The 22,130-nt window shown below is 44.2% G+C and overlaps 2 protein-coding genes across 8 annotated transcripts in view; one reads left to right on the top strand and one right to left on the bottom strand.

Annotated features, from left to right (window-relative positions):
• Positions 1-2,211, bottom strand: part of UBE3D (ubiquitin protein ligase E3D) — a 67,961-nt gene extending 65,750 nt beyond the window's left edge. For 3 of the 4 annotated variants that reach the window (XM_077305835.1, XM_077305852.1, XM_077305842.1), the window contains exon 1: positions 1,560-2,211. In XM_077305835.1, coding sequence (XP_077161950.1) covers positions 1,560-1,687 — 128 coding nt within the window. In that variant the 5' untranslated portion in view covers positions 1,688-2,211. Of the gene's footprint in view, positions 1-1,356; positions 1,536-1,559 lie in introns of those variants that run through there. The other variant, XM_077305860.1, reaches the window with a different exon arrangement.
• A 173-nt stretch (positions 2,212-2,384) lies between these two features.
• DOP1A (DOP1 leucine zipper like protein A) overlaps positions 2,385-22,130 on the top strand; it is a 76,963-nt gene continuing 57,217 nt past the window's right edge. For 2 of the 4 annotated variants that reach the window (XM_077305814.1, XM_077305795.1), the window contains exons 1-2: positions 2,385-2,516; positions 20,964-21,152. In XM_077305814.1, the coding sequence (XP_077161929.1) occupies positions 21,015-21,152 (138 nt within the window). In that variant the 5' untranslated portion in view covers positions 2,385-2,516; positions 20,964-21,014. The other 2 variants (XM_077305820.1, XM_077305805.1) reach the window with 2 other exon arrangements.

Below are 22,130 nucleotides of genomic sequence, written 5' to 3'. Positions count from 1 at the left end.
TATTAGAAGCACTAGCAGCGAAGTGCATCATAGAATAATATTCGAGGAAAAGACTGTGTTCTTTAGAAGACACCACACAATAATGCTATCCAAGTATTTGCATTAGTCTAGATAATAATCTCTAGGTGTTTCTTGGCTTTTTCACACAAGTGGGTGATGAATTCGACAGCAGTAAGCTATGTTACAGTGCCATGCTAAACAGAGTTTTAGTCTGTCTTCAGATTTATATGTGACACAAGCCTTTTTGGCCACAGTGACTCTTTCCTCAGACGTAAGATGTATCGCTAACATGAATATTGTTTCCCAGGACAAACAGCCTTGAGGAGAGAGGAAATGACAGAACTGCTAAAACAAGAGTAAATTTTTATGAGCAGGGAATAATCCTAATGGAATATCCAGGATTTATTCAAGGCTGACCTGTACTTCTGCTTAATATCAGTACAACGGTAAATGACATTCAGGTTAAAACGTGGACCCTTCCTGGCTTATTTTAGCAAGCACAAGGATTGTCATTCTGAAAGAATGATGCTTGTTGACACCTGTTGGATAGTCTGTTTTCTTATCCCAGCACAATCCTAAGAACTATGTTGAAAGGCCCTGTGGCCTTGGCAGAGTGCTTTTTTTTCACATTACAAGAGAACTGGCAACTGGGAGAGCACTCACCAGATCCATGGGTTTCTTGTACCCTGCAATTTTACAAACAATCTTATGAAAATTGTTTTCTTGACCAAGAAACTTGTTTAAAAAAACAGATCTCTTCCCCCCCACAAAGGGTTATAATTCTGTTTCTGGAGGTTACTCAGGCAGACCAAAAGGTTTCCTGCTCCCTTCATGGACTCCTCCTGTTCTCCTTTCTACCTCCATGAGCACAGCTCCCATGATGGGCCCTTTTATTGAACTTGCAGTCCACAAGTTGCATAAGTATGAAGACCCCCGAACAGTGGAAAGGCTCCATGGACCACTGGCTGTACAGGTAGGTAAACATGAGGGTAAACAGTCTCTGCATCTTCCTGCTCCCCGTATGCCACTTCCTGCCCTTCAGATCCATTTTCAAAGCCCCTCTGTTTGGATATTTTTGGACTTTGCTTTTAATCCCCAACTCTTTCAGCAACTCTGAGCATCCCCCGTCTTGAAAATCCCCTATGGGATCACCATAAGTCGGCTACGACTGGACGACACTTGACCCAGAAAAATGCAAACTCCCCATTCTAAGTTAAGCCAAGCGTGTCTCATCATCACTCCCGTCCCTGCCCTCCCTCTGGCCTGTCTTCATTCCGCGCCCCTGAAGGAAGGTTCCGTGCATATTCCTGCCCCTTTATACACACAACATCACAGAGTGCCCCTTTATACACACACCAAGCGACGGCTTCGGATTTCTGGCAGGCTTTTTATTGCAGACTGCCCTGCTCCCCATGCCACGGCTGCTCAGGCGGAGTCCCTCGCATCGGCATGCGGGGGAGCCAGGAAGGTGCGGAAGAGCACCCTCTTGCCAGGGCACCCAGGGCGGGGCGGGGGGAAGGTGCCCAGGAGGGGCTTGGAAAGAGCTGCAAAGGAAATACCGGATGATCAGCAACCCGCTCTGCATCCTCCGCCTAATCTCCAGGAAGACGGCAGCAGCCATTAAGGCGGCGCCCCCAAGGGCGATCCCGGCTGCAGAGCGGAGTCCCCCGGAGGGCTTCAGAGGCATGGACCCAGGCGAGAAGGAGCCATGCCGAGCTCAACCCCGGAAGCCTTCGGCACGCCGGTCTTGGGCGACGCAAGGAGCCGGTTCGGCCGCTCCCCTGTCTCTGCTACAGCGCCCTCTCCGCCAAGAGTTCGTGGCCAAGCCCGCACAGCTCAAGAGCTCCTCGGTTTCGCTGGTTTGGTCAAACTGGGAAGAACTGTGCCCACCGTTTCTGCTCGCAAATCACATTTCACCCCATTCCCTCTCCCCTTGGGAAGGGACCCTGCGGGTGAGAACTCTTTTGCGCCCCAGTCTCACCCAACCAAGACCCCGACATCTAATACGCTCAAAGGAAACCAGTGCAGCCCGTGAAAGACTTCGGCTCGTTTGGCTGCAGCACACTCGCAATGCCATCCCATGCCAAGCCCAGAGTGCTGTAGCGCCGAGGCTGGCGCTGGAAGGCGGCTTCTTTGGGATGAGCGCCTCGCAGGGAAAACGAGCTGCGCTCTTGCGGCGCCTCTAGAAACCAGCGAAGTGGCGCTAGAGCGGGGAGTCCCTGTGTCGGCCTCTGTGCAGGAGAAGAGGGGAGGGGGCACAGGGACCTGAAGTGCAAGAGGCGCAGGATCGGGGTGGTCTGGAGCGGGGCGAAATGGACCTGCGAAGACGTCCAAGCGATCACCCGGGGCCGGGAAAAGCCGCGTTATTCGGCCACGGCCCAGCAGGAGTCGCTGCAGCGCCTAGCGAGACGAGCTCCGCCAGAAGGAAGGACGGGAGCCGCGCTGCACGCCGGGAGCTGTCAGTGCCCTGTCCGGTGTGCTTAAGCGGCGGGGCTCTTCCGGCTCGGGACTCCAAGGTAACTCTTCCCCTGCGCCCTCCCCCGCCCGGACCCTTCGCGCCTGGCTGTGACCGGGGGCGGGTATCTTGTGCCCCCTCGGAGGGGCGCTTCTCTCCCCCTCCTCCGTGGAGGCAGCCTCAGCAGGGGCGAGAGGAGGAGACCCTCCTGACACTTATTTATCCAAAGATGCTCAGGTAACATCCTCCCCACCTGCTGTCAGGGTCTTCCGTCTCGCATTCCTCCTCCTTCCCCATCACACACACTGGTCGGCAGGAGGAGGGCTTTCAGGTGGTTAAGTGGTATCAGCCCTCTCCTCCCTCGCCTGGTACATTCTCAAGATGTAACTAAAAATGGCCTCTTGCCTATTAACTTTTCATTCTGATTTTTAGTCTTTCTGTTTTCATGGATAGTGCGGTCTCCCACCCCCGTCTCTTTTTGTGGTATGTTGTTGTGGAAAATTGAATGTGCCCACTGCACACATAGTATTCTGCTTCTGCTCTGTGCCTTAACTGGTTTTAAATAACTGCCACCTTTGGTTTGTATGTACAAATCCCAAAGCACACGCTGAATGGGTTTTTAAAAAGTTATCATGCCAAAGAGCTGATTGTGAGTATGATCTAATAGTTCAATACTCTGCTGGAGCTACTAATCCCGCCTATGAAACCTTGACTGTGCACTTTGGATTTTAGAAAATCAAAATCTTATGTATGTTCCGTGGGTTTTTGTCTCAAATTTAATTAAGTGGCATCTTGCATTCTGTTTACAGTTATTAACTAGCCTTTCTCCCCATCTCTGTGATCCTTTTCCAACTTCGTCCTTCTCCAATAAAATGCTGTTTGTTTCACTGACTTTATTCTTGACAGCTCAATGATAAACCAGTGATTAGAGTGTCAGACTAGCACTGGGAGAACAGGTTCAAATTCCTACAAAGCCTGCTGGGTGAGCCTGGGCTAGTCACCCTCTCTCAGCAAAACCTACCTTACAGGGTTGTCATGTGGATAAAATGGAGTAGGGAGAATGCTATGTAGTACTCTGCGTTCCTTGAATGGAGGACAGGATAAAATTTTGTGGGGGTTCTCCCAAGTTTGTTTTGCATATTTTTGTAGATTGCTTATTCGTCATTATGGCCTTTGTGCTAGTTATTCCTAGTTATTGTGTAAATATATCTTGTAAATACTGTGATATAGTGGCTTGTTTTTACTGTAGACATAATGTGAATGTGGGAAAGATGTTTAAGGCAAGTCCTTCCTGATACATGTTATCTTACTATAGCCAGTGTGTTTCTTTGCTGAAACCAGAGGGGAACTTTTGTATTTCTTATGTAAATATGTACTGAAAGTAAAACTGGCTGTGTCCTTCTTCCCTCATAACTGTGCTTTAGATTGCAGCTTTTGTTTGTGATTATGCATGCAATGGCTTTTCCAGAAGGGAGGCTCTTAGAATCAACGCTTTCTTTGTTGAGTTTTCAGTTGTTCTGCAGCACTGCTGTTCGGATCACGTAGCTCAATGAGGCATTCGTTTGTGTGTGGTGGATTTTTCCTGAATGGTGGTGGTTTTGTGGGGAAGGGAACAGTGAGTTGGTTTCTAATTTAATCAATTCAGCTGCAATAATTGGGCAATAATAATGCATTATGGGGGTCAGCGGAGTGCTTTTGGGGTCAAACAATAGGGTTCAGAAAGCCAATATAGGAAACATCATAATAGGAAAGAAAATAATTCAGTTTCTTTTATATATATATTTAAACTATGGGAACTTTTAAGAGGAAAGAGCCATCATCCAAAGAGGTTGGAATGTTCACTGGTTGTTGTAAATTGAGATGTTGGGGCTGTAAATCCAATGTGTACATATCATAGAGAAAGTAGCATTGAGCTCAGTGGAGATTATTTCTCAATATACAATCCCTTAGGATAACATTGCACAGAACTCATTCAGTGTATTCTGGACACTTCTGCTTGGGTCTTGACCAATATGAAATTGTTGGCAAATGATAGTATATTTAGATCTTTTACCCATTTTCAAAAGCCCTGGGGGGGGGGTGAATGACACGCCATACTTTGTGATGGGTTCATATGTTTTGTTGAATGAACAAAATGTACTGTAAAAAGTAAGGGAGGTGGGATAAGGATTTCAAGCCACTCTGCATTTTAAAACACTAGATAAGTTAGTAATATAAATTTGGATAGGCTGTGCAATCCTATGCATATTTATTCAGAAGTCACTCCTGTTGATTTCAATGACTCTTGTTCCCAAGTAAGTGTGCCTAAGATTGCAGCTTTAAATATAACAAGGAATAGGACTGTCCTTTCCATTTAAGCGCATTAATTTTAATTAATACAAGAATTTTTCTAGTTATTCGCAAAACACATGACTCAGGACTCTGGACTTGTCTCATCAGCAACTGTGAAAACTGATGTATGAAAATGAGGCTGTCTCTCCTTATAATGCTTGTTTACAGCCATACCAATTCCAAAACCAAGGTCCAAAAAGCCAAAACAGTAATTTATTTTACTAATTTTCCTACTCGTTTTTAGACAGAGGGTATGTTCATCCCAGAGTACCTTCCTGCTAAGTATATATATTGGAGCCTGAAGGATTTGCTTTGTAATATATGAATAATAATCCCACTGCATCATAGGCTCTTGCAATACATGTAAGCCTTCAGTGATGAGCCTCAGGGGAGGGCAGTATATAAATGTAACAAAATAAAAATAAATAATGTTTCTGACTAATTGGCAGTTGAAGAGAATACAATTCTAGTTGCCGAATAGTAATCTCAGTAGTTATTGTAAACAAATATTTAATATTTGTAACTAGCATGTGAAAATGACAAATTATAAATCACAGGCACAACAGAAGAGAAACAGATTCAGGGGTGTAGCCATGTTGGTCTGAAGTAGCAGAACAAAATTTGAGTCCCATGGCATCTTTAAGACCAACAAAATTTTATTCTAGGTGTGAGCTTTTGTGTGCATGCATACTTGTACAATGTAATAGGAACCATCACAGTGCACATATAAGGACAGAGTAAATTAGCAGGACCCCCTTCAAGGATCGCTGCCTTGTTGTGGCAAGGGGGCTTGCGTAGCTCAGTGAAGCTATGAGCTATGCCGTGCAGGGCCACCCAAGACGGACAGGTCATAGCTGAGAGCTCTGACAAAAGGTGATCCACTGGAGAAGGCAATGGCAAACCACTCCAGTATCTTTGCCATGAAAACTCTATGGACAGTTCCAATAGGCATAACGATATGACGCCGGAAGATGAGCCCCTCAGGTCGGAAGGTGTCCAATATGCTACTGGGGATGAGCAGACGGCTAGTACGAGTAGCACCAGAATGAATGAAGCGACTGGGCCAAAGCCGAAAGGACGCTCAGTTGTGGAAGTAACTGGTGGCGAAAAGACAGTCCGATGCTGTAAAGATTTTTATTCCATAGGAACCTGGAACGTCAGATCCATGAATCAAGGCAAGCTGGACGTGGTTAAACAAGAAATGAGAAGACTGAACATCGACATTTTAGGAATCAGTGAACTAAAATGGACAGGAATGGGTGAATTTAATTCAGATGACCATCAGGTATACTACTGTGGACAAGAATCTCGCAGAAGAAATGGAGTAGCCTTCATAATCAATAAGAGAGTAGGAAAAGCAGTCTTGGGATACAATCCCCAAAATGACAGAATGATCTCAGTTCGAATCCAAGGCAAACCATTCAACATCACAGTGATCCAGGTCTATGCCCCAACCACTGCTGCTGAAGAGGATGAAGTTGATCAGTTCTATGAAGCCCTACAACACCTTATAGAAGCAACGCCAAAAAATGATGTGCTTATCATCATGGGGGATTGGAATGCTAAAGTAGGAAGCCAAAAGATAACTGGGATAACAGGCAAGTTTGGCCTTGGAGTACAAAATGAAGCAGGGCACAGGCTGGTAGAATTTTGTCAAGAGAATACAATGGTCATAGCAAACACTCTTTTCCAACAACCCAAGAGACGACTCTACACATGGACATCACCAGACGGTCAACACAGAAATCAGATTGACTATGTACTCTGCAGCCAAAGATGGAAAAGTTCTATACAGGCAATAAAAACAAGACCAGGAGCTGATTGTGGTTCAGATCATGAGCTTCTTGTTGCAAAATTTAGGCTTAAATTGAAGAAAGTAGGGAAAAGCACTAGGCCACTCAGGTACGAACTAAATCATATCCCCGACGAATATACAGTAGAGGTGACAAATAGATTTAAGGAATTAGATCTGATAGACAGAGTGCCTGAAGAACTATGGACGGAGGTTCGCGACATTGTACAAGAGGTAGCAACTAAAACCATCCCAAAGAAAAAGAAATGCAAGAAATCAAAATGGCTGTCTGAGGAAGCTTTACAAATAGCTAAGGAGAGAAGGGAAGTGAAAGGCAAGGGAGAAAGAGAAAGATACACCCAATTGAATGCAGAATTCCAGAGAAAAGCTAGAAGAGATAAGAATGCCTTCTTAAATGAACAGTGCAAACAAATAGAAGAAAACAATAGAATGGGGAGGACCAGAGATCTTTTCAAGAAAATTGGAGATATGAAGAGAACGTTTCATGCAAAGATGGGTATGATAAGGGACCAAAATGGTAGGGACCTCACAGAAGCAGAAGAGATTAAGCAAAGGTGGCAAAATTATACAGAAGAACTATACAAGAGCGAACTTAACATCCCTGATGACCACAGTGGGGTAGTTACTGACCTGGAGCCAGACATCCTGGAATGTGAAGTCAAATGGGCCTTAGGAAGTCTGAGCAACAATAAAGCTAGTGGTGGTGACAGCATTCCAGTTGAACTATTCAAAATCTTAAAGGACGATGCAGTAAAAGTGCTACACTCAATATGCCAGCAAATTTGGAAAACTCAGCAATGGCCACAGGATTGGAAAAGGTCAGTTTACATTCCAATCCCAAAGAAGGGCAATGCCAAAGAATGTTCAAACTACCGCACCATTGCACTCATTTCTCATGCTAGCAAAGTTATGCTCAAAATCCTACAAGCTAGGCTCCAGCAATATGTGGACCGAGAACTTCCAGAAGTACAGGCAGGATTTCGAAGAGGTAGAGGAACTAGAGATCAAATTGCCAACATACGCTGGATCATGGAAAAAGCTAGGGAGTTCCAGAAGAACATCTACTTCTGCTTCATTGACTATGCTAAAGCCTTTGATTGTGTGGAGCACAACAAATTGTGGCAAGTTCTTAAAGAGATGGGAATACCAGAGCATCTTATTTGTCTCCTGAGAAATTTATATGCAGGTCAAGAAGCAACAGTGAGAACTGAACATGGAATCACGGATTGGTTCAAAATTGAGAAAGGAGTTCGGCAAGGCTGTATACTGTCGCCTTGCCTATTTAACATGTATGCGGAGCACATCATGAGAAAGGCGGGATTAGAGGAGTCACCAATTGGGATCAAGATTGCAGGGAGAAATATCAACAACCTCAGATATGCAGATGATACCACTCTAATGGCAGAAAGTGAAGAGGAACTAAAGAGCCTGTTGATGCGGGTGAAGGAGGAGAGTGCAAAAGATGGCTTGAAACTCAACATCAAGAAAACAAAGATCATGGCAGCCGGCCCTCTCAATTCCTGGCAAATAGATGGGGAAGAAATGGAGATAGTGACAGATTTTATTTTCCTCGGCTCCAAGATCACTGCAGATGGGGACTGCAGCAAAGAAATTAAAAGACGCTTGCTCCTAGGGAGGAAAGCTATGGCAAATCTAGACAGCATCCTAAAAAGCAGAGACATCAGCCTACCAACAAAAGTGCGTTTAGTCAAGGCTATGGTATTCCCAGTTGCAATGTATGGCTGCGAAAGTTGGACCATAAGGAAGGCCGAGCGTCAAAGAATTGAGGCTTTTGAACTCTGGTGCTGGAGAAGACTCTTGCGAGTCCCTTGGACTGCAAGGCGAACAAACCGGTCAGTCCTAGAGGAGATCAGCCCTGACTGCTCTTTAGAAGGCCAGATCCTGAAGATGAAACTCAAATACTTTGGCCACCTCATGAGAAGGAAGGACTCCCTGGAGAAGAGCCTAATGCTGGGAGTGATCGAGGGCAAAAGAAGAAGGGGACGACAGAGAATGAGGTGGCTGGATGGAGTCACTGAAGCAGTAGGTGCAAACTTAAAAGGACTCCAGGGAATGGTAGAGGACAGGAAGGCCTGGAGGATCATTGTCCATGGGGTCGCGATGGGTCGGACACGACTTCGCACATAACAACAACAACAAAATTAGCAGGAAATTATTAAGCAGCATCATGAAGATATCCCACAAATATGCAGCATAATATCTTACTAGAATAACAGTAATCAGTTCTTTGGGCTCAATTGCCCAAAAGACATAAGGGGAATAAAAATGTTAAAGTTTGTGATTCTTTCCCAATTGTGAAAAGAAGTAATTAGAAGAGACCTATTCCTAGCCCCACCCATTTCCATCCAAGGTACTGTACATCTTGAAAATTTAAGTAAAATAAAATGAACTGTGTCATGCTAATAGCACAATATATAATGGGTCTTAGCACTGACACATTATGTTTCTATGTTTGTTTCTGTAATCAATAGTAAGAGTGTTAAGGGGAGGTTCCCCACTATATAATGACTGAGTTGTAAGTGGTGAAGAGTGAAGACTTCAGTTGGAGGTAGGAAAAGTCATGGATTATTTGGCCAAGAATTTATTTCACAATCCTTGCTCAATAATGAATGAATGTTACAGAACTCTTAGGGCACTAACCAATCCTCAAAGAGAAGGCACAATCAAGCTATCAAAAAGGGATTTTGTGATTACTTAGAATATAGAGCAAAGTGACATTTTGGAGATCTGTTGCAAAGTTCATTGCAAAGCAAGACCATACAAAAAGGGAGAGGGGAATGGAGAAGAAAGTTGCTTGCCATTTCTAAGAAATCTGTGATATATGAGGAAATCCCAAACTACTGAAGAACCAGGCAAGTTGAACCAAATACTAAAAGCTTCTTAGTGTAACAGGATGGCTGGAAAAAGAAAAAAGCAAAGAAAGAGATGGATTTATAAGGAAACTAATCTTTATTAAGAACCTAAGAAGAGCCCTGCTGGACCAGACCAGAGGCCTATCTAATCCAGAATTCTGTCTCACACAGTGACCAACCAGTTCCTTTGGAGGGCCAAAAGAAGGGAACAGAGACCAAGATCTTCCCCTGATGTTATCTCTTGGCACTAGGCTTCAGAGGTTAACCACCTCTCAATGCGGAAGTTCCTCTTTATTGCCTTGCTAGTAGCCACTGATAGACCTATTGTCAATGTCCTGTTGTTAAATCACTTCTTTCGGTTTAATGGAAAAGGGAAGTCATCTTGTTATTCTTCTGAAGCCAGTGTAAAGTTTATTGATTTCTTGTGGTGCCCAACGCCAGCCATACATTTCAGCCACTTTTCCCAATGTAGAGAACAGCAGAAACTCTGTCCCACCCCTCAATACATGTATCTCAGCTTCCTTACTTTGCCTGTGCCCTGGCTCCATCACAAGCAATTAACAGGTGAGCTGGCTAGAGAAAGGACGCCAGCAAGTCTCTCTGTTAAGTTGTTAAGTCAGTGACAAAAATGATGATAGAGCAGCTGTTCAGCAAAAGGAAATGAATGTGTGCCTTTTGTACCTGCTGCCTAGTGAGGAGGTTTCAGGCGAGAAGAGCTGTAAGCAGGTTCTGTGTGTCCATATCCTAAAGCAGTCATTCTCAACCAGAGTGGCTTTCTGTTCATCTGTCTGGTTAGCAGTGGCCTGGGTAAATTCACATATAATGGAAAAGGAATGGGAGGGAAGAGCTGATTCTCAGGTCTTCATAGGATTGCCAACCTCCTGGTGGTGCCTGGAGAGTTCCCAAGGTTACACGTGATCTCCAAATCACACAGATTTGAGGAGAATTGCTGCTTAGCATGGTGGGCTTTATGACAGCTGAGATGAATGCTTCCTTGTTTTGATCGGGCAAGGTTTGCCAGTTAGCATAGTGCACACACAAAAATGAAACTAATTTCTTATTTAACAAACATTTTATTTCATGAATGGTGTAAGCATGTGACATCTGGGGGTATGGCAGGGAGGCGTGGGCAGCTGGCGTCACTTCTGTTGTTACTTGAAGCTGCAGGAATATTTCAGGGGTTACTTTACAGTCAAAAGGTTGAAAAAGTCTGTTGTAAACTGCCAATTGCTGCAACTTAGCAGAAGATGTAACCTAGAGATGTTTTCAACTAGGCACTCTCTGCCACTTGCTGGTGGCTCTTAAGAAGTAGCTCCTTTTGTGGCAGAGGATATCAGAGGCCTTTCTAGAATTACATATTGGGCCTGACTGGCTGCTCTATTTGTGATTAACTCAATTCTAGTTCAGAATTTGCACTTGCAGATTTATTTTCCCATGTGAAACAAAAACAGTGTTCAATAAAGGTGTGTATATAAAAAATTACTGTCCTGTCAACAACATGCTGAACCTCTGATTGACCCTCACTGGAGGACATCCCCCCAATACGGTGACAGCAATCACTGGTTAGGGGCCAATCCTAGGATCTTTCTCCCTGCTCTTCCTCCTCTGTGCTGCTTCCCAGCACTTAGTGTCGGGAGGAAGAGCAGCCAGGAGGCAAGCCTGGGAACTGGGGATAGCCATCTAGCTGCATTCTGCCACAGTCATCCTGTTCTGCCTGCCCTCTTGGCTGCCCAGAGGGCTCGAGGAAAGCCATCTGGCTGTGCTCTGCAGCGGCCACACTGCACACCAGTATCTCTTTGCCACAGGAGGAGCTTGGGGGTGGGGAAGCCTGTCCAGCTATGCTCCATGGTGACCATGCTTACACACTCAAGCTGTCCACAGGTAGATCTTGGTGGGATGAGGAAGGCCCTCCAACCATGCTCTGTAGCGGTTTCACTGCCTCCCTGTGCCACCTGGTCAGGGGGAGAGCTCCAGGAGCCATCCAGCCCAGCTTGCTACCTGGCCCTCTCTGCTCTACAGGAGCAAGGTGCAAAGGTGGAGAGGGAAGGGCTGCTCAGGTGCCCTGCTCAGCACGGTTCCTTCTGCCCTCCTGCCCTTCTGTGGCTCATTCTAAAACACAGGTTTTGCTACGTGTGCATGTTTGCAGAAGTGTTTTCAAAGCATTTTCTTTATATTAAGCAAAAATGAAAACATTGTAAAACATAAATGCTCTTTTTGACTGCAGCTGGCCACAGTGCACTGGCGTGGTGCCTGGCTGCTCTTTCTTCTCTCTCTGATGTCCTCAGCAATGTCCTCAGTTTCTAATCTGGCGAGCTCAGTTTGATTCCCCGATCCTCCACAAGCAGCCAGCTGGGTAATCTTGGGGCCATCACAGCCCTGATAGAGCTTTTCTCACAGAGCAATAACATCATCAGACTGGAGAGAGGCGAGTAGCGGGGTACCTCAGGGTTCGGTGCTCGGCCCGGTACTTTTTAACATATTTATTAATGATCTAGATGAGGGGGTGGAGGGACTACTCATCAAGTTTGCAGATGACACCAAATTGGGAGGACTGGCAAATACTCCGGAAGATAGAGACAGAGTTCAACGAGATCTGAACACAATGGAAAAATGGGCAAATGAGAACAAGATGCAATTTAATAAAGATAAGTGTCAAGTTCTGCATCTGGGTCAGAAAAATGAAAAGCATGCCTACTGGATGGGGGATACGCTTCTAGGTAGCACTGTGTGTGAACGAGACCTTGGGGTACTTGTGGATTGTAAACTAAACATGAGCAGGCAGTGTGATGCAGCGGTAAAAAAGGCAAATGCCATTTTGGGCTGTATCAACAGAGGCATCACATCAAAATCACAAGATGTCATAGTCCCATTGTATACGGCACTGGTCAGACCACACCTGGAGTACTGTGTGCAGTTCTGGAGGCCTCACTTCAAGAAGGACATCGATAAAATTGAAAGGGTACAGAGGAGAGCGACGAAGATGATCTGGGGCCAAGGGACCAAGCCCTATGAAGATAGGTTGAGGGACATGGGAATGTTCAGCCTGGAGAAAAGGAGGTTGAGAGGGGACATGATAGCCCTCTTTAAGTATTTGAAAGGTTGTCACTTGGAGGAGGGCAGGATGCTGTTTCTGCTGGCTGCAGAGGAAAGGACACGCAGTAATGGGTTTAAACTTCAAGTACAACGATATAGGCTAGATATCAGGAAAAAGTTTTTCACAGTCAGAGTAGTTCAGCAGTGGAATAGGCTGCCTAAGGAGGTGGTGAGCGCCCCCTCACTGGAAATCTTCAAGCAAAGGTTGGATACACACTTTTCTTGGATGCTTTAGGATGCTTAGGGCTAATCCTGCGTTGAGCAGGGGGTTGGACTAGATGGCCCGTATGGCCCCTTCCAACTCTATGATTCTATGATTCTATGGTTTGTCTGGAATGCTTTGAATGCTCAAATAATGCTATACAAATGCACAGTTCTTATTTTACTGTACATCCATCGGTCACAGAAAGTACTGATAACAAATACCTTGAATGCACTTCTTGGCTGCCTTTTCTAGTTCACCTTTATTAGAGCAAAATGTTAAATTGGTAAACAGTGTGACAGAGACAGCACCTTGCCTGAAGTCTAGATTACTGGTGCCTTTATGCAGAATTTGGTACATTCTATCATAAGTAGAAGAGCCTCTTTTGGTGCAGAGTGGTAAGGCAGCCGTCTGAAAGCTCTGCCCATGAGGCTGGGAGTTCAAGCCCAGCAGCTGGCTCAAGGTTGACTCAGCCTTCCATCCTTCCGAGGTCGGTAAAATGAGTACCCAGCTTGCTGGGGGGTAAACAGTAATGACTGGGGAAGGCACTGGCAAACCACCCCATACTGAGTCTGCCATGAAAACGCTAGAGGGCGTCACCCCAAGGGTCAGACATGACTCGGTGCTTGCACAGGGGATACCTTTACCTTTTATCATTAGTAGCTCCAAATGTCCAGTGGCACCTTTAAGACCAACAAAGTATGTTGCTCCCACTGGAATCTATAGGTAGATCCATCAGCCGTGGTCTGGGCCTGACAGAACTGTTTGATTGCAAACAAAACTATATTGTTAATTTCACATGAGGCTTTTTTGCCAGAAGGATGGGCATGCAGGAAGTACCAAAAGATCAAACCCAACAGAGTCAAACTAAATAGGAAGTTGTCCTGGCCACCAACATTTTAAGGGTATTTTGAAGTGCCACAAGGGACTAATTCTGATTGGTCCTGCAGCATGGTGAGATGAGGTGCTCCCCCCCCCCCAGAGCCTTATCATGTGCCAGAGCAGACCCCTCATTTTAAAATGACTTTCAAATAGTGGCAGCATTTTAATGGCACCTGCAAACTTGCCATGGCATCCTGTTTGGTCCACAGTCAAGCTAGTGACTTGCACAGAATGAACTGAGTACAGTATACAATATCTGTCAGTATACGATATCAGACTCTCCACAAGAGAAACAAATCAAGTTACACCTTAGAATAGGCCAATGCTGAGCTACATGTAGATTGCTGCAATAGATTGCAGCTGAAGACTGGCAGTCTTCAAGCAAAGGTTGGATGCACACTTTTCTTGGATGCTTTAGGATGCTTTGGGCTGATCCTGTGTTGAGCAGGGGGTTGGACTAGATGGCCTGTATGGCCCCTTCCAACTCTATGATTCTATATCAGTACAGGCAAGAGTTCAAGTATTACTGTTAGACCATTTTCAAGTCCCATAGCTACTTTTTAAATCCCGCCCCCCAAAGCTGTACAGTTCTTTGAATCCAAGCTACAGAAGCATCTGTGCTGCTTTTTAGTTTTCTTTTGGTGATCTGTCAGCCCCATTTGAACAAATTCCAGTTGGACCAGATATGTTAGTCTGCTGCATCCAAAAACAAAAGAATTCAGGAACACTTTAAATGCTAACAAATTTGCTGGAACCGTCCAACCTATTTGCAGTGAAGTCAAGCAGAGTTATAAGGCTTCCAAGGCGCACTGTAAAATTCATTGAGAGAAGGTTTTGTTTGAGGATTTAAATATTTAAAAAAAAAAACATTGAAAACTGCATCCAGGGAACTAAACTGCTTTTAAGCTGATCAATCAGTCCTAGGCCTTCAGGTCACTGGAATGTGCTTTAAAGAAAGAAAACTCGATTTTTCAGTGTAGCATTTGAAGTGAAAGGCAGAAAAATTAATTTTCCAAGGCCTTTGATATGGTTGCAGTGAAAACATTTTTCAGCTGACAACCTGTGAAGAAGATAATTCTGTGAAGTTTATCTTTCTTACTCAAAATGTGAAGAGCAGGGCAGAGTCATTGTTATTTTTAATCCTCTGCCATGTATCCCTACAGGAACTTTCTTCTTCTATTGGTTTGTTTGGGGGGTAACTACTAAGGGGAGATTTGGAAGGCTTATGAAAGGCTTATGTTCATTAGTTTATTTTCCAGGATATGGTACTAGTTACTTTTTTTAAAAAACTGTAGTTTTAGTGGTAGAAGCTAAGAGCAATTTGTGTAGTCTCAACTCAAATTAAATTAATGTAATAGCTATTTTACAGTGCACCAGCACTGGCAACACATTTTATGTCTCTTACTATGTTTTAATGGTCCCTCTCAATGTGACCATCATGCACCTAATTTTCTGTAGTTATCAACAAAATCCATTGGAGTTTAAATGTAGGTAGGGGCTATCTTGGGGAGAAGGTAAATAAGTGAATGGTTACAGATTAGGTGGGGCAAAACCTGATCCTCACTCCAGGAACAGGAATTATTTGGGTCTCAGATGAGGTTCACTTCCAGTTTTGGCATTCCTGAAGCATGCCTTTCCTTTCCCCCATATCAGTGATTTGCATTGTTTGTTCTTTCTGTAAAGCACTGCAACCGAAGCAGGCCTGACTGTCCCCAAGCTATTGGGATATACCTGCTAATATAATCTCCATAGTGTCTAGATTTATGTTCCGTTTGTTTAATTTCATACACTTGCCCATGGCTTCTAGATACAGGTGTAGGGTGATTATGGTGTTCCCAGATGTCTAAATAAAGAAATACAGAGCTACATCCAACTAGGAAGTGCTGTACAGTCAGTGACTTCAGGTGGATGTAATAACATCAGAGATACAGCATTTTTCTGTGGCACCTTCACTCCACACATGGCTTGTCCAGTAGAGCTGGAACACAAAATGAACAAAGATCCATGGTCAATGTATTATCTAAAAACGATAAAGATGGTCTGTCATTATATGTTCAATCAGCTTCCTTAAAGTATAAAGACAGGTAGTTTATTTCCATGATGATTTTTTAAAGCTTGTTCCAGCTCTCCTTAATTAGACAGAATAGTCATGTGTGTCATTGACTTATTGTACTTCTCACAACTCCATGCATTGTGTCAGTAATCTTGGTAGAAAAGAGAAGTAATCCCATTCAAGCAATTATGACTGTGATTGTAGCAGACAGGGCCCTGAGGGAATCTGATTCCGAGTCTCCTGGGGGAGGGAGGGGGGTGGTCTACACACAAGTCAAGGATTCAGAATTACAAAGCAGAGTACCAGGATAAACCTGCACTCCCTGAATCCATCCCAAGTCCTAAGAGTCCAGTGGCAACTCTCAGGTCTATCTGGGAATAAAGGCAAGGTGTCTCAACCCAGTCCAGGGAAGAGAGACCCCCCTCCCAAGCAAAGTACACAGATAGCCAAAAAGGCAGTGGGTGGGCAATTTCCTGCAACACTTCCAAGAATCAGACAAAAAGTTTTTAAAATTAATTTATATTTATTAAGGAACCCAGCACAACAAGATATGCTAGAAAATAACAAAGGTATTTAATATAACTTCTCTAACAATCAATGCTCACAAACAGGAAGGTTTTTCAATGAATGCTCACTAGTCAATCGAACATAAGCAAAATGTAAAAGTTTAAAATACAAAATGGTCAGGCCCAGAGGCAAGACCCAAGACAAGATGGTAAAACCGAAAAGAGGCAAGATGGGTCTTACCAGACAGGATGGTGGTAGAAAGAATATTTTATGGACATTCTTCCATATGGGGCCTACTAATAATAACCAAATCACTGCATTAATTTAGGGGAAAATCAATTAGAGTTAGTTAGTGAGCGGATGTGAGGTCACTCTCAATGTCCTCTCAGGAACAAGTATTCACTTGCTACCAGACTGACATCACTTGACCTGCTGGAACAAGAAAGGTCAAGCTTTCATGCCTGGCAAGGCTGGTTTAATTGACAAAAGCTGGAGAGAAGTTCTTATCTTCAGGTGTCCATTCCAGAGATGGGCCAGGGTTGTTGAGCTCATCTCACTGGTGCAATCCAAGGAGAAGCCAATTCAGCAGTAATTGGAAAGAAATACTTTGAAAGTCAGAACTAAGCCAACATGGGGTAGGGTGGTAGTGGCGAACCAATGTTTCAAGAACTGAAAAATGAATACGCTAGCTTTTCCATTACAGTGATTTTCTTCTGATATTCCTAATGTAGGCCTTTAATTCATTGTGAAATTAAAGAGAAGTCTAGTAGCACTTTCAAGCATAAGCTTTCGTGAGTCAGAGCTTGTTTCATCAGATGCACGGAATGCCATTCTGAAGTTTCCAAAAATGTATCATCACCCTTATCTTCCTACTGTCCACCTGAGACCTCATCTGTACAATGAATCCTCTTCCTTTTAGATAAATTGGCTACAATTGAAGAATAGCGTTGTGGGAAAGGCTGCTGTCTTTGCATATTTATTTTTCCTGCAACCTGGGTTATTGGTGATCACATTCAGGCAGAATTAAGAGTCTTTATCTTTTGGGCTCATCTTTGCTAGGGAGAACATTCCCCACTGATCTTGGAACCTAAGCAGGGTAAGCGCTGGTTAGTATTTGGATGGGAGCCCATCAAGGAGTTCCTGGGTTCTTGTGCAGAAATCCAGGGCTGATATGTAGAGCCAAGCAATAGGAAACCACCTCTGAATGTCTCTGGCCTCGAAAACCCTAAGACGTTGTAATAAGTCAACTGTGACAACTGTGATGATGCTCTACACCAGTGGTCTGCAACCTTCTTCAGGCTGCGGACCAGTGGCGGTGGGGAGGGCAATTGCCTGGCCGCATATGCCATGCATGCGCGGCTGGGTCATGCATGCGCGACCTGGTGTGGCCCTGCGGGGAGAGGGAGCCGCGGCCCGGTGCCAGGGCCTTCGTGGCCCAGCACCGGGCTGCAGCCCGGTGGTTGGAGACCACCGCTCTACACACATGCACACAGAAACAGGTGTATGATGTGCCTCTGGGTGCTTCAGTGCGTATTTTTATAGTTCTTGTAAGTCACTGGACTGGAAGCAGTGACATAAAAGTGAAATAAATAAATATAGTGGGGAGCAAGGGAAAGCAGTCCCATGTGTTTTCTGTACTTGCCATTGATTCAACTCTGGCAGCTATCCTTGAATAGGCGGTGGGTGGGAGGGTGTGTACAATACGGCTCAGATCACACTATTGGTTCCCAGGTTTTATTTGAGAACTCAACTATATAAAATAACCCTCCCCATCTTGGTTTGTATGCAGTGTCCAATCATATTCTTGTATGCACAGCTATTGGTGCTGAAAGCAGGGGAAATGAACCAGTGGTGTTAGAAGAAGGGAAAGGTAGCCATGAACCAGTGGTGCTGGAAGCAGGAAAACTGGGGGTGAGGGAGGCCACCTGAGCTTGCCCACTTTCTAAGATCACTTTGTGGGCATCAGGAAAGGTGTCAGCAGGTACTATGTCACTGAAGGCACCATGCTGGAGACTCCTGGCATTGAGTTTTTGTCCTTGGAGAAAGCAAAGAAATAATAACACTTAGAGTTTCAGTTGCCAACAAGCAGCAGTGAATTATTTATGAAACTAGTTCTTCCTAGCCATTCATGTCCCTCTATTTCTACTGCATAAATGTTGAAGCAAAGCAGCTATCCCCTCTTCTCCTCCAGCCTTTGCCTGAATAGATGAGGAAAATGGTGACTAAAGCAAGGCGTGTGACCGGCAAGACAGGGTACAGCAGTGAAGCTGTCACACTGCCACATTCTGATGCCTGCCCTTGCATTGAAAAACACACTTATAAAAAGCAAAATATGAAATGGCCCTTAGAGGCTGTGTTGAGAGCTTTTTAATGAATGCTCTTTCTCTGCCACGTTGCTTGTTAACAAAATGTTGGAAGACAGTGTGTGTGTGCATGTAACAGAGGAAGAGGCAAGCAGGCATCTTTGGTTTCAGGTGAATTGTTTGTCCAGTTTTAGTAACTAAGGTGATATGATCATCTCATGAATTGCCAGTGTCAGTGCTCTCATTCGAAGGCTATAGAAGAAGAAGGTTTTTTATACCCCAATTGCCTTCCCTTTCTCTCCCCGCAGCAAGCCCCCTGTGATTTGGAGGGGGAGGCTGAGAGCCCTGATCATAGAATCATAGAATCATAGAATCATAGAATCATAGAGTTGGAAGGGGCCATACAGGCCATCTAGTCCAACCCCCTGCTCAACGCAGGATTAGCCCTAAGCATCCTAAAGCATCCAAGAAAAGTGTGTATCCAACCTTTGCTTGAAGATTTCCAGTGAGGGGGCGCTCACCACCTCCTTAGGCAGCCTATTCCACTGCTGAACTACTCTGACTGTGAAAAACTTTTTCCTGATATCTAGCCTATATCGTTGTACTTGAAGTTTAAACCCATTACTGCGTGTCCTTTCCTCTGCAGCCAGCAGAAACAGCATCCTGCCCTCCTCCAAGTGACAACCTTTCAAATACTTAAAGAGGGCTATCATGTCCCCTCTCAACCTCCTTTTCTCCAGGCTGAACATTCCCAAGTCCCTCAACCTATCTTCATAGGGCTTGGTCCCTTGGCCCCAGATCATCTTCGTCGCTCTCCTCTGTACCCTTTCAATTTTATCGATGCCCTTCTTGAAGTGAGGCCTCCAGAATTGCACACAGTACTCCAGGTGTGGTCTGACCAGTGCCGTATACAATGGGACTATGACATCTTGTGATTTTGATGTGATGCCTCTGTTGATACAGCCCAAAATGGCATTTGCCTTTTTTACTGCTGCATCACACTGCCTCACATGTTTAGTTTACAATCCACAAGTACCCCAAGGTCTCGTTCACACACAGTGCTACCTAGAAGCGTATCCCCCATCCAGTAGGCATGCTTTTCATTTTTCTGACCCAGATGCAGAACTTGACACTTATCTTTATTAAATTGCATCTTGTTCTCATTTGCCCATTTTTCCATTGTGTTCAGATCTCGTTGAACTCTGTCTCTATCTTCCGGAGTATTTGCCAGTCCTCCCAATTTGGTGTCATCTGCAAACTTGATGAGTAGTCCCTCCACCCCCTCATCTAGATCATTAATAAATATGTTAAAAAGTACCGGGCCGAGCACCGAACCCTGAGGTACCCCGCTACTCGCCTCTCTCCAGTCTGATGATGTTATTGCTCTGTGAGAAAAGCTCTATCAGGGCTGTGATGACCCCAAGATTAACCAGCTGGCTGTTTGTGGAGGATCGGGGAATCAAACTGAGCTCGCCAGATTAGAAACTGCTGCTCCTAACTCCTACACCAAGCTGGCTCTTCAGTAACTTCTGCTTCAGGGTTTTTTCTTAATTGAATCTAACAGCCATCTATTGTATGTCACTTTGAAGACCCTGAGCCATAGTTTACGTTTGTGTCCTGGTAGGATGCCTTTAAAAAATGACACGTCAGCCATGTTATATTAAAGGGATTTTAGGGCATCTCTTAGATATTCCTTGGCAATTTTTGCTCCTTTTTCTTAGTAGTTGAAGGGTTGACTCTTTTCAGCCTCACTCACCTCACAGGGAGTCTGTTGTGGGGAGAGGAAAGGGAAGGCGACTGTAAGCCGCTTTGAGCCTCCTTCGGGTAGGGAAAAGTGGCATATAAGAACCCACTCTTCTTTTTCTTCTTCTATTTTAGGCTATAGCTGTAGACCTAGAATCATAGAATCCTAGAGTTGGAAGGGACCTCCTGGCTCATCTAGTCCACTATGCAGGGCACTCACATCCCAATCGCTCACCCACTGTCACCTGCCACCCCCTTGAGCCTTCACAGAATCAGCCTCTCCATCAGATGGCTATCCAGCCTCTGTTTAAAAATCTCCAAGGATGGAGAACCCATCTTTGGGTCTTTATATGACTTTTAGTTCTTTCAAGCTGTTGAACAATCTGTTTTATACTTTCTTTACACTGAGCATCATTATCATTATTATTATTAAAGGTAGATAACTGTTAAAGATTGTTGTAAGCCACCCTAAGATGACAGGTTCACTAGGGTGGCCTATAAATATAATTATAAATAAATAAATAATAAATAGCAAGATATTGTGTGAAGCTTTCCACACAGAAAGACCTCCAGATTCCACAAATGCTAACTTGATAATGGATGTGCAGACTTCCAGTGTCTAATTTGTCTATAACTTTTTGGCTTGGCATTCTGAAACCATAAAATTGTGGTCTGGGGAAATTAAAACTGCTCTTCCCTGTTTTTCAGCTAATGACTACATGAAATGCAATCTGGTCTCTAGTGGAACTCTGCGGGAGAATGAATGCAGAAGAGCTGGAGCTATTGGCTGACTCCAAGTATAGGAACTACGTGGCAGCTGTTGACAAGGCCCTGAAAAGCTTTGAGTACTCCAGTGAGTGGGCTGATTTAATTTCATCACTTGGAAAGCTAAACAAGGTATGATGGAGATGTTGTCAGAAGAATTTGAAGGACTGGGTGAAAGATGTGTAAAACTTTGAGGATGAATTTAAAGCAATTGAATTTATTGCAAAAAGTCTAGGGTTTAGATATTTTCCCAAAAATGTTTTGAACAGTAGTCTGGCAGTTTAAGAGTCCAGTTATTGCGTAGCATTGTGGCAGTAAAATTCGGAAAGGTCTTCAGGACTACCAAAGTTCTGAAGGGCTTGTAAAATACTGTGTTTCCACCAGGCCTATAGTTGAGGCCAAAACAAGAAGGCAGAACATAAGATTGGACCCCCCCTTCTGTCCTTTCCCCTTCCCACCATGGGAAATATTAGATCTTAAAAAACAGAACAGCCCCACCAACTTATTTATGGGAGTGCTACACTTATTAATAGAATTACCATTTTCTGGATTGTTTTAAACTGTGTTTTTATGTTTTTAACTCTGTATTAAACCTCTCATGTAAGTTGCCCCAAGGCTGCTATGCAGGTTGGGGCGGCTAAAAATCAAATAAATAAATAAATAAATAAATAAAACGTTGATGCTAAAGAACACATATGAAGATTCCTTGTAATGAATCAAGCCATTGATCTATCAGGAGCAGTACTGTTTATGCTAATTGACCTTGGCTCTCCAGGGTTTCGGGAAGAGATTTTTCACATCACCTACAACTAATCCTTTAAACTAGAGAAACCAAGGAACATGGAATTTGTGCAGAGAAGATGCTCTACTATTGAGCCACATGCCCACCCATATCTCTTGTTGACACATTTGATTTTAAACTTTCACACACTTTTTTTTTAACTACAAAAGGGAATTGGTCAGTAAATTATATAGTGTACAGGAGCGTTTTTATCCTCACTTTATAGAGGCAAGAGAATACAAGTAGGACTCTATCTGACTGGGCCAGTCTCACCCACCTTACAGAAAAATGAACTTCAACTTGTTGTCAAGTCTGTACTGAATGGCTCT

Source organism: Paroedura picta, chromosome 1, assembly GCF_049243985.1.
Source record: "Paroedura picta isolate Pp20150507F chromosome 1, Ppicta_v3.0, whole genome shotgun sequence".
Classification (NCBI taxonomy): domain Eukaryota; kingdom Metazoa; phylum Chordata; class Lepidosauria; order Squamata; family Gekkonidae; genus Paroedura; species Paroedura picta.
The sequence above is the reverse complement of the archived record's forward strand: the minus strand, read 5'-3'. Positions and strand labels throughout refer to the sequence as shown.